The sequence below is a fragment of the Bombina bombina genome, chromosome 5 (genome assembly GCF_027579735.1).
Source record: "Bombina bombina isolate aBomBom1 chromosome 5, aBomBom1.pri, whole genome shotgun sequence".
NCBI lineage: Eukaryota > Metazoa > Chordata > Amphibia > Anura > Bombinatoridae > Bombina > Bombina bombina.
Window position 1 is genome coordinate 343761744 of NC_069503.1, and position 13670 is coordinate 343775413.

General features: G+C 35.0%; 1 protein-coding gene across 1 annotated transcript in view; it reads right to left on the reverse strand.

Moving 5' to 3' along the window:
- Positions 1-1658: 1658 nt before the first annotated feature.
- The window catches only part of RAPGEF5 (Rap guanine nucleotide exchange factor 5), a 603491-nt gene continuing 591479 nt past the window's right edge, over positions 1659-13670 (reverse strand). Inside the window, exon 26 of the mRNA XM_053714138.1 lies at positions 1659-9365. Within this exon, the coding sequence (XP_053570113.1) occupies positions 9244-9365 (122 nt within the window). The 3' untranslated portion in view covers positions 1659-9243. The remainder of the gene's footprint in view (positions 9366-13670) is intronic.

Here is a 13670-nt window from a genome sequence, read left to right on the forward strand (position 1 = left end):
ATAGTTAATAACTATTTACTAACTAGTCTACCTAGTTAAAATAAATACAAACTTGCCTACGAAATAAAACCTAAGCTAGATACAATGTAACTATTAGTTATATTGTAGCTAGCTTAGGGTTTATTTTACAGGTAAGTATTTAGTTTTAAATAGGAATTATTTAGTTATTAATAGTAGGTTTTGGTTAGGGTTTAGGGGTTAATATGTTTATTATAGTGGCGGCGATGTCCGGAGCGGCAGATTAGGGGTTAATAAATGTAGGTAGGTGTCAGCGATGTTAGGGGCGGCAGATTGGGGTTAGTCATATTTAACTAGTGTTTGCGATGTGGGAGTGCGGCGGTTTAGGGGTTAATATGTTTATTATAGTGGCGGCGATTTTGGGAGTGGCAGATTAGGGGTTAATAATTTTATTTTAGTGTTTGCGATGCGGGAGGGCTTCGGTTTAGGGGTTAATAGGTAGTTTATGGGTGTTAGTGTACTTTTTAACACTTTAGTTATGAGTTTTATGCTACAGCTTTGTAACGTAAAACTCATAACTACTGACTTTAGATTGCGTTACGAATCTTGCGGTATAGGCTGTACCGCTCACTTTTAGGCCTCCCAGAAAAAGCTTGTATTATCGGCGCTATGGAAGTCCCATTGAAAAAAAGACTTGACGCAAATTGCGTAAGTTAATTTGCGTTACGTCCAAAAAAGTGTGCGGTTCAGCTTTTTTGACAAGACTTTTAATAGCAGCTGTAGTGAAAAAGCAGTGTTATAACCCATAACGCTGCTTTTTCACTCATAACGCAAAACTCGTAATCTAGCCGATTGTTTGGAGTGTTCGAACTGTTTTTCTAATTTTTTTATTTGTTATAATTATTGATACATATCATAATATTGTGTTACATTTTTACCACAGTCTTCAAGTAAATATGATACTTTTTTTTTTAACTTCCGTGATATTTTGACATGTTACCTTGACAGTTTGTGTGTAAGACTCCATGTTTTAGAGTGTCTATGTCATTACAGACTCGCAAATGATTGGAGGATTCACCTTTTAAATATCCCGGTTATTTTACTTGTGCTCTGTGTCTATGAGTAAGCGCCCTGTAACACGTAAGACAAGCTGAGCTCTCTCCTGTGTGTGTGGCGTTTTTTTACGATGGAATAAAGAATACTTTTTACTGTTGCTCTGTAACGGTATCCTTTGTGTTTTTTATATTTCAGTATGCTTCCCTAAATTTAAACTTACCCCCTTTCCCCCTATTATCTTAGCTGAATAACATATAATACTACTACTCCCATCTATATCAAAATATCCATGGTCCAAGAGTGATCGTTAACCATTATGGGATATAGTCCAATTTAAATATAAGAGAGGTTTAACTTTTACTTTAGTTGTTGGTTACTTATACTTAGATATATCTATATCCAAGAATGTTATGTTCTATATTATCGTGGTAACATATAGTTGGAATTGTTTTCCATTGAGTTGCTCTTACTTAAAATATGACACTGTATGGTTTAACCCCAATATATATACGATAGATATTAATGACTGTTATATCTATATGCTGATTCACATTCATGTCCATTTTAGCCATGTAAACTTGTTTGTTTTGTAAAGTCAGCAAACTCAATAAAAATATATTACAAAAAAAAAACTGAAGCGGAACAAGAGTTAAAACGTTTTTTTCTAATTTATTCATAAAACAGAGCTTAAAAAACATTTGAAATGCAAGAGAAATAAGTTGCTTACACAAGTTAAAACTGTATATTGCTTGCCATTTTTACATTAAATTATTGCTTACAAGCTTTAATAAATACACAAACATTGTTATGTACAGATGTGAAAGCATGATGCCAATATAAAATTGAAAAACATAGTGAGCAGTGCTTCTGGTAAAATCAACATATAGGCTGTTTCATGCTTACCATTTTTACAAGGTTACATCAGTCCGGGAATACAGTAGATCCCTGAGAAGTTATTATTCCCTTTGTTTTACCAAAGGGGCCCCTAACAACAGACTTTAACACTCATTTTTTTTTTAGATTTACTTTGTGACATATACACAGCAATACTATGGCTCCAACCATAAGCCGACATGTTTCGTCAACCAGTATTTTCCATTTCTAAAAAAGGTTTTATATTGACACTGACAGCTCAGTTGCGTTTTTTTTACTCCTTACTATAGAAAAAAGGAGATATTGAGGGCAATCACATATTTATTAATTAAAATTCTTTTAAATGGATTCAGATTTAAAACTATACTATTTCATAGGCTTGTGCTTTTGTGCCTTTCATGAGCATTCGAATGCCAAGGGGGCGGCCGCTTGGGACATTAAACTCTTTTCAGAGCCGGATTTCTTCTTGTGAAAGTGCAACACACTAAGATTTGTGCAAAACCAGATTTTAGTGTGTTGCACTTTCAGTTAAAGAAATTCGGCTCTGAAAATGCCAGGAAAGGCACAAATGCACATGACAACTATTTCACACTGAAATCTGAGAAGAACTAGGCACTGTCTAGTTGTCTGGCTGTTAAAGAGACATCAAACACTAAATGCATTTATAGGTATAGTGTTGAGGTCATTCCCTGCCTCCCTCTAGTCATGGGTGCCGCCATGTTGAAATGTATCTTTTACTACATTCCAGTGCTGACCTGTGTGCTCATGAGCAGCAACTCCCCTACAGGTTTCATAATGATAGCACCCATGATTAGAGGGCGGTGCATTAAATGTATTTAGTGTCCCTTTAAGAGGCATGGTTTAGTTTATCAAAGTTATAATAAAATAAACCCCATTTTTGTTTTCATGTATCTATGATTTTGAGCATTTTATTTTGACTTTGTAACTTAACTGTTTTACCAGCATATGCTGGTTTATTAAAGTGAAGAGGTGTCTCTCCAGTGATATACACCTATCCATTTTATATGTTAATCTACAGATAACATTAAAGGGATACTAAATATTCAGATAGAGCATGCAATTTTAAGCAACTTTTTAATTTACTCCTATTATTTTTTTTCGTTCTCTTGGTATCTTTATTTGAAAAAGCAGGTATGAAAGCTTGGCAGCTTTTGGTTCAGCACCCTGGATAGGGCTTGCTAATTGGTGGCTACATTTAGCCATCCAATCAGCAAGCGCAACCCAGGTGCTGAACCTAAAATGGGCTGGCTCCAAAGCTTTCATTCCTGCTTTTCAAATAAAGATACCAAGAGAACGAAGAAACATTAATAATAAGAGTAAATTAGAAAGTTGCTTAAAATTGCTGCTCTATCTGAATCATGAAAGAAAAAAAATGGGTTTAATATCCCTTTAAGTAAATGCACAAACATCTTTTTAACATTAAAAACAATTGAGGACATCTCACCACAGGCAGAGACCTCTCACTTCTGTCACGTTGCCAAATGAATACCATAGTCCTTTGTGACATTTTACCTCACGGTAATACTATCCTTAAAGGGACAGTCTAGGCAAAAAAAAACTTTCATGATTCAGATAGAGCATGTCATTTTAAACAATTTTCCAATTTACTTTTATCACCAATTTTGCTTTGTTCTCTTGGTATTCTTAGTTGAAAGCTTAACCTAGGAGGTTCATATGCTAATTTCTTAGACCTTGAAGCCCACCTCTTTCAGATTGCATTTTAACAGTTTTTCACCACTAGAGGGTGTTAGTTTACATATTTCATATAGTTAACACTGTGCTCGTGCACGTGAAGTATTCTGGGAGCAGGCACTGATTGGCTAGACTGCAAGTCTGTCAAAAGAACTGAAAAAAGGGGCAGTTTGCAGAGGCTTAGATACAAGATAATCACAGAGGTTAAAAGTATATTATTATAACTGTGTTAGTTATGCAAAACTGGGAAATGGGTAATAAAGGGATTATCTATCTTTTAAAACAATAAAAATTCTGGTGTAGACTGTCCCTTTAATGGTAAATATAAAGACATGTTTTCTAGATAAAATTCCTTTAATGACTTAAGCTTGTGGACTAATTAAAAATGTAATTTTTTTTGTTAAGATTAACAATTTATTCATATTCTCAATAATAATTAATATTGAAGATATAAATGGAGCAATGAGAACACAAGGTATGTGCTTTTTTATTTTTCCCATTCATATCAGGTTGACAAAAAACAAACAAACTGATATATGCTCTCTGGTCATCATAAAAAAAAACAATGTTTGTACATTGGATTGCTTATAATCTCCAGATTATAAGTAAGAAATATAAAATATCAGTAAAAGGTGCTATTTAAAAAGACAAGATGAGAACTCTCTGTATTTATAAACACACCAATGAACCAAGTTATCCCATAAGCACATCACTAAATACGTTTTATAAACACTTGATATAAAAATCTGTTCATCATAGCCATCTAGGCTTCAATTTTGGTGCTGTTTACTTAATGTAACATCGTCTCCAACATTGTAAACATATTTCCTAACGCTATATAGAAATTAAAACAAAGTGCTTACAAAGGAAACATTACAGTATATACCAAGGTCTTTGATTTTTTCCTTTCACAAACTATATTAGAAACATAGATATTGACGGCAGATAAGAGCCATAGGCCCAGCAAGTCTGCCCGATATTTCCTAAAAGTATAAACTCATCTAGTTTGTAGGAAAGCCTTATGCTTGTCCCAGGCATTCTTTAAGTCCCCCACAGTTTTGTCATAACTACCTATTGTGACATTAAAGGATCTCTCTCGGATGCTAAATGCTTTGCTTCATTTTGAAGCAAATGAATAAGGGGCAGTCAAATTATTGTGTCATCCTTTTTAACATAAAAATGTTTTATCATGTTAGCCAAGAAAGTAGAACACTGTGCCAACCTCTTCAGCAATGGTTTATTAATTAAACAAACATAGTAAAGCTTACAAAAATCGTTATCAAATGGTTGTGATCAGTGGCAGGTCTACAGGTGCACACAATATTTTGCTCTACCTCTGTGTTGGGCTGAGGAGCATGGTGAATATTTTATGTCCCTGCCAATGGCACCGCATGCCTAGCCATGCCACCAAACTGTCCCACCCCAAATCACTTAGCCATGCTCTTGTACTGTTCAGCTATGCCCACAAAACACCCACAACTTTGACTCCACCTGTGGGTCTCCATGACTCCAGCCTTCTGGCCCTTACACAAAACCACGCCGCCAACATTTATTTTCTGGAACTGCCAATGATCGTAATATATTATACATTTTCTTTTTTTAATTTGGGAATAGAGACATAGACAGAGGTAACTATATGTCTCCTTGGCTTATGACTTAACAGTTATGTACACATTTCCAACATCAACAAATAGATTTTGTTAGACCAGAATAAACAATTAAAGGGACACGGTGCAATAAAAATGAGTCAGAACATTTTCTTATTGGACTATTACTTGCAGTGCATAGCCGCTACACAGTAGACTTTACCTATATGTTTAACCCATCTGCATTTTCTGGTTCTGCATTAATAGGCACACATTGATTATACAATTGTAATTTTCTCAATACTATGTAAAGGTGTATTTACAGAAGGCAGTTTGGAGGGTTTAGAGACCACTGATATGCTATTTGGCAACTATGTAAATATGCTTTCTTTTATGAAGACAAATTCAAATACATATGTTAAATAGACAATAATGCAATAAATAAAAGCTCTAGCTAGTAGATGCAATATACAAAAGCTCTAATCAGTTGATGCAATAAAAAAATGCTCTGATTAGCTATTATTTTTATGTTTACCGATAGTTACTTGGGAACCTACAGAAATTTTTAGAAGTGGAAAAAAATAACAAGCAACAGAATAGAATTGCGTGTTGTACACAAGCTACGCATAATTTTAAAAATAGTTCAATGGCATCACAAGAGTGACAAAAGAATGTGTGTGTACGCTGATATAAAAAGCACATTTTGGAGAGGGGGGGTATTTACTCATTCAGACGCCTGTGGGCAATTACATATAGTTAATCTCCCAAACAATGTTTGCTGCCGACTGCCGAGTAAGGGCCTGCTTAGATATGGCAGCTCCTGAGCTGACTAACTTTGTGATTTACCCATTTCTAAGGGTTAAACAGATAGTTACCAGCGTTTATAAATGAATAAAATCTTCCAAGCATTTTGTTCTTGCATTAAGTATGCCCTTTTATCCGCTTCTCTCTCCCAGTCTGTCACTGCCTCTTTCTTATCAGCGCTGTCATGTCCATGGCATTGCTTTACCCATTCTAAATAGAAACATCAATCTGTAAGCTGAAATGCAGCCATTCAAGACAGCACTCACAGGACCCCTCCTTAGGCTGTCTGCTGTACTGCCTGCAAGGAGAACATACCATGAACTCTGCATCCTACATTGCTGGTCAAAACAGCACACTAGGGACCTCTTCATATGCTGCCCTTGCACTCAAAAGCCTTTTTACAGCACTCCCCCCCACCCCAATGAAAAGGGTATTCATGTAGCAAAATACAGTTAGTAATGTGGTAAAGTACTTAGTAAAATAGTAAAGAAATATTCATTATGTTACACAATTAAATTCTGCATACATTAAATATATGAACTGTATATGGCGTAGTACAGGAGGACATTAAGAAGTATTTGCAGCAGCACTTGGACTTTACAAAGTATATTTGTTCTCAATTATTACATGGATATTCTAATAATATCTATTTAATGGCAACAACAACACAACATGAATTTCAGAGATAAGGAGAATAATTTCTAAGGAACAACATCACTGTATTTTTACCTTATAAATAGCATTATTTCCAGGAAGTAGTCAGCCCTGAACATTGCATATACTATTTATTACCTGTGAGAAATAATTCACAAGGAACAGAATAGATGCACGGACTTGCTAAACTAATTTCCTAGATATTGTTTACTGTATAATAAATAATAGACTTTTTGCCATTTAGGCTACACTGTGCTGTACACAGAGCGAGCCCTCTGACATAAGTATGGCACCTAGGACAAATAACGCATGCACAAGTTATTTAAATTCAAAACAAGTTATTATCCAGATTTGTGTTCATGCACTATGAACTGAAAGTGAAACTGGCACGGACTCGCTAATTATAATCTCTACATAGATTATAATTAGTTATGTAAATCTAAAACCAGTCCAAAGAGCAGCTGATACAAAAAAATGCCCATTTATTCATTACATATATAACAATATCAAAATGTAAGCAAGTTTAGTGTGCATCAAAATATACAGCGTGGTGTTTAATATGTTATTATCATACAGTATATGCAACCTATAAATTTATGCTGGAGGTTGTACAACCTGAAGCTTTAATATCCCAGGACATCTATAACAAATACAGTTTAAAAGAAAATCAAATGATTCACATATTAACTAATAGTGTCATGGCAGCATGTACTGGCACCGAATGGTTGGATGTTTTATATAATACTTATACACACACAAAGCAAGTGCTGACAGACACACACACTCACACTCCTCTCTCTCTCTCTCACACACACACACACATTTCTCTCTCACACACTTTCTCTCTCTTGCACACACACACTCTTGCACACACTCACACTTCTCACACACACACACACTCTCTCTCTCTTGCACACACAAAGTTTAAACAAATCTAGTAAGCTGTTTTAATTTGGTACTGTATTATATATATATTTATTACATTGGATTGGATTGACCCAATTAGCATTGTGTTCTTTTTTGTTAAAAACATGAAAAGTTTTTTATTAAATACTTGAGATAATCCGTTAAGTAGTTTTGAGATATTTAAGTTTTACGTTTTTAAAAAGGCTTTTGTGACTCAGTATGGTGCTACAAGGATCTTTATAGTCTCCTACAGTAAAACCAAAGGCTAGATAGTTTGTTTGTGGGAACCATTACCCAGACAGTCTGGATGGCAATATTGTGTTTTTGTAAAATTGTATGAAACTAAGCAGCAGTTATTGAGACATTTACATCAAAAGGGGCATAAGGGAAGTAAAAAAAAACAGTTTCATCATTATTTTTTTAATTTTCATATGGTTATAACTGGATGGGAATAATATGTTGTGCATGTAGAACATTTGATAGAAACTTTGTGAGTACAATGGCCCTGTAAGCAAGCATACAAACCAAATAGAAAATATTATTAAATGTATATGATTGTGAACTAATAAATATTTTATTATTTTAGCCATTCCAGCTAGTTTTATTTCACACTCTGCAAGTCACAAAAAAAGGCTGTTCCCTTAATATTTTCCCCAAGGTTTTCATTGACTAAGGGGGCTCCATCTAGGACATGTGCAACATAAATCACAATAATGTTATGCTTTCTTATTAACATATGTAAAATATGGGAAATTGGTAAAATGCTTTTAAAATAGAAAATAAATATGTTGTAAAAAAAATAAAAAAGCAGTAAAGATCTGGCTGTAGTAAATGCCACCCTCACTGCATTGTAGAGATATTAAATGTAATGATATTTATCATATAGTTTTAATTTCACTAGCAGTATTTGAAACAATACTGTTGATTTTGAACTACACACTTAAGACACAGTCGCTGCGTTAATATGTTATAATAAGGACATTTTTTTTTATTTTGCTTTCTTTTATAGCAAATAAAAATGTTCTTTGGGGAATAAATGTGTTTTAAACACGAAGACATTAAAAATATTGCAAAAATCAGGAACGTCAGCCAGCCTTATAGATTCAATTTTAGGAACATTATTTATGAAGCGTGGTTCAAATACTATGAAATGTATAGTACAATAAATCCCAATGCAATGTATTGCTTACTTATTACTTACAAGCATGATTGTGAATGCTGAAAGATACAAGACTAACCCCTGGCATTCCCTCTTTCCTTAAGAGTTTTGCATGAACCAATTAGCATACAAATCCCAGCAGTCAGATGTTTTTAAGATGGTTTTTCATTCATATTGATTTATGAACATAGAAAACCTGGCTACATATGTTGCACAATATGATCTTAACTCTAGAGTGCATAAGCATTAGTTAGATTTGTATTTTAATACACAGAACAAGAGCATAGCTGAGTATAGAGTATGAGAATATAGTTGTTCCATCTATTCATTGTTTTTGTCTTGACGAGTTTTATAGTTGTGATGATGCACAAATTGCCGTTTTATGGTTGTGGTGATGCATACATTGCTTGCTTCTCTAAGATCTGTACTCATTTGGGTTTAACGGTCCGCTACTGATAAAACTCAGTAAAAAATGAATTCCTTGTAAAGCAACATGCTTGACTTCAATGACCTTTCAGTCCAAGTTGGCTGTTTTTATGTCACACGCGGCTCTATCCTGTGAGAGAGCTGAAAAAGTGTCTGCTGACTGTCTATCACATGCAGGTGCTGCGTGTAGAACTTTGCTTCCTGGTGCTCCTTCTGGGGAATGTCATTTCCTTTTTGGGAAAACAGGAAAATAAAAAAGCTGTTAAAGAAAATGTTCACAAAGTTGTGCAAAACAGCAGACAGTCTTTGGGTTAATAATAACTTTACACAAAATGCATTAATTTCCCATGAAAAATGTATTTTATATCACAGGCAAGCATTTAGCACGGGTATTTTTTTTATGAATCAGAGTGTACAATTTTTAAATAATTTTCCTATTTACTTTTTATCAGATTGGCTTTGTTATTTTGGTTAAAGGCACTTAGGTACGCTCAGGAGCCTGCATGTATCTATATGCATTGCACTATATGGAAGCAGTTGTTATACACTTTTGGCACTAGATGGCAGCAGTGTTTGCACAATGTAAAACATTACACACACAAAAAGTAGGAACTAGGAGTAGCACACACTTTTGTGATGGGGCAGAAATATTAAAACATAACTTGTATTTCTCACTTTAAAAAACAGCACACACTGGGATTAAAAATGGTTTGATTCTATCTGAAAAAATAACCAACCATTACAAGTGGCTGATTATTGCTACCGCAAGCTTACAGTAGCAATTAATGCTCAGAAAATTAACCAGAGATCAGATCTCTGATTAATTTTCTAAAAGTGCCCAAATTTCCCTCAAATTAAATGTAGCATTTCCCCCCCCCCCATAAAAAACTACTGCACTAGGCAGTTTTTAGGGGTTAAAGTTAGTTGGTGTGGGGTTTTAGAAAAAGAAAAAAAAAACGGCACTGAAAGTGCCTTTACATAGCGGTCTATTGGAACTGTGTGTTCCCAGTAAATATATATTTATATGCTTATATACATATATTTATGTGTTAATATGTGTATACACACACGCACATATATATATATATGCATATATATATATATATATATATGCATATATATATATATGCATATATATATATGCATATATATATATATATATATATATATATATATATATATATATATCCAGACAAGAGGCTCAAAGCAATGTGAGTTTTATTTACAATTGTGAGTAAAAGCTCCGTATAACTTAGGCAAAGTAAATGACTATGAATGGAGGCAGTGAGGAGGGCTGGGGTGGGCGTCCGACGCGTTTCAGCTCCTGTGGCGCCTTAATCATAGACAGAATGAAGCCCTGGTGCCCTATGCTGACTAATATAGACTATTTTCACTAACTATTGGTTACAGAGGCCAACCTGTGCAACTAATGAGCAAGCATATACATATATATATGTACATTTGCTGCCTATCACTGCGCAACTTACCCCCTTTACTGTGCATGCTCTCATGCTGTGTCTCATGCTGTGTCTATGGAATCGTGCTCTCGTGAGCGCAATGCGAACGTGATTGCACCTAACAAGTTGAATGCAAATATCGCTTTTGCAGAAGCGATATTTTACGCTTAACTTGTAATCTGACCCTTCATGCTCTACCTATCGCCATAAAGTACAAAACAATAACACACACATTTAACCCGTTCACTAGAGGCCTATAGTAATGTGTGACATAAGTACAAAAATATCCCTCACCAAATTAGCCTACAGTTTTGTGAGTTCCCTAAATAAGGGACTATAACAGGTCTTATCACTATGCTTTCAAGTAACATAGCACCACAATTATTATAAAAATATGTCAGGGCAAAGCAAAATGCATCAAGATTATCAATTTTACTAAATACCAACAATTACTCCCGGCTTCTGCAGGCAAACAAAAGGTTTTTATTGGAAACCTGTGTGCTACTAATGGAGCCTACATTTCTTTCTTTCTTGTGTAACATAACTGCATTTAGCACCTCCCACATTGAGGTACCCTTGTTGGATTTTTTTATACAAGGTAAGGTGGGACGTGCTCTCATAGGAGGCAGGGGAGGCAGTGCCTACCCTGCCATATGTGGCCAAAGCTTAATTAAATTTTAAAGGTGTCCTTTGTTGAAGAGCATACCTAAGTGAGATGTGCATGTGCGTTTCATGAACACCATATTGCAGCAGCTGTGTTGGCAGTATTGATAACTTGTCCTTTGTGTAAAACTTGTATGGTAAATTATTTCTATTTTTACAATACAGTAGTGAGTAGAGAAGAGATTGTGTATCATTCTAATTGCTTAGTAACTGGCGCTGTGCCACAGAATTGTGTGAGTGTGTATGTGAGCAGAGTGTGTGTGGGTGTCAGTGAGCAGAGTATGTGTGCTTTATTCTCCAGGTAATCAATACATTTCTGATGAGCTGGTGCTTTAGTGCAGTGTTTCTCAACAATGGTACTCAAGTACCCCCAACAGGCCAGGTTTTCATTGTAGCTGAATAAGTGCACAGGTGAAGTAATCAGCTGATCAGTAACTCAGTGGTTACTAACTTGCTCTCACCCATCACCTGATTATGTCACCTGTGCACTGGTTCAGCTATCATTTAAACCTGCCCTGTTGGGGGTACTTGCGGCCCTCTGTACATGTGTTTCTCCAGCGTATCATATCTAGTGCCTTACCAGCCTCTGACCTCACTGCACGTCACTGATATTATTTCACCAACATTTTCTTTTGAGCTACAATGTAAAACATTGTTAAAAGAAATGTTGCAAAACGGCTGCTATATGGTGCAATAGACATGAACTCTCATAAACCTACCTAAGTATGCTTTTCAACTAAGGATACTAAAAGAGTAAAGTAAATCAGATAGTAGACATACATTGGAAAGTTTATAAAATTGTACAACGGAATCATGAAAGAAAAATGTTGCGTTTAAATTCCCTTTAGTCAGTTGCAATAACACCAGTAATACTGTAAATTATATATTTAATTAAATTGTAAGTCTGTTAGTTACAATGTCACCAGTGAAGCTGTGATTTATGTATAATAATTAGTATGAAAAGCAATAGCAAGGCAGTGTGAATAGGTTGTAGATTTGCTTCTGTTAACCAGTAGTTGTTATGCAATATGGAAGAATAGCTTAATAGTTCTCTGTATAGACGCAGACTTTTTTGGATTTAAAAATGCACATGCGAAAAAAAGGCTAATTCAATTTTAAGAGCATGCAGTTATTCTTTTAATAAAGATCAAAGTAACTTATCAAAATGTGAGTAGTTATAAAAATCTGAACTTTATAAAAAAAATGTATATAAAATGTGTGAAGATCTTGAGACATATATAGTTTTAAGTAATTATCAGAGACTAACTGGGCAATGTTAAAATTACAGTCAACTGACCTATATGGCTATTAAATGTGTTTTTATTTCTAGTAAAAAGAAATCAGAGCATGTTATTTCTAATTTTAATAGAAAATATATAGAAATTTGATAATTAAAAAGCTAAAAAAAAATTGTGTGTGTGTATATACAGTATGTTGGAATACTGACGTGCTGCCCAGTCTCTGAAGGGAGGGGGATCATGCTCTGCTTCAGTATGTCACAGAACATGTTGGCATTCATGGTTCCCTCAATGAAATTACTGTAAATTCCATTGAATTGGTCAGTATTGCTTCAGACTTGATAAAGGAAGGAACTCTTCCGAAAGCTTGTCAACTTATAAATGTATAGTTAGTCCAATAAAAAAGTATCATTGCTCAATGCAATACTCTTGTTATTTATATATATATATATATATATATATATATATATATATATACAGAGTTCTCTCCATGATTTCTTTACTGACCCCCCAGCTAAAATGTTATAATATTTACTTCCCCCACCCAGCTACTTCATAATGCCGCCTAGCTAGAAAAACATTACTATTTGCATATACACAGTATCTCACAAAAGTGAGTATACCCCTCACATTTTTGTAAATATTTTATTATATCTTTTCATGTGAAAACACTGAAGAAATGACATTTTGCTACAATGTAAAGTAGTTATTGTACAGCCTGTATAACAGTGTAAATTTGCTGTCCCCTCAAAATAACTCAACACACAGCTATTAATGTCTAAACCGTTAGCAACAAAAGTGAGTACACCCCTAAGTGGAAATGTCCAAATTGGGCTCAGTGTGTCAATATTTTGTGTGGCCACCATTATTTTAAAGCACTGCCTTAACCCTCTTGGACATGGAGGTCACCAGAGTTTCACAGGTTGCCACTGGAGTCCTATTCCACTCCTCCATGCCGACATCATGGAGCTGGTGGATGTTAGAGACCTTGTGCTCCCCCACCTTCTGTTTGAGAATACCCCATAGATGCTCAAGAGGGTTTAGGTCTGGAGACATGCTTGGCCAGTCCATCACCTTTACCTTCAGCTTCTTTAGCAAGGCAGTGGTCGTTTTGGAGGTGTGTTTGGGGTTGTTATTATGTTGGAATACTGACGTGCTGCCCAGTCTCTGAAGGGAG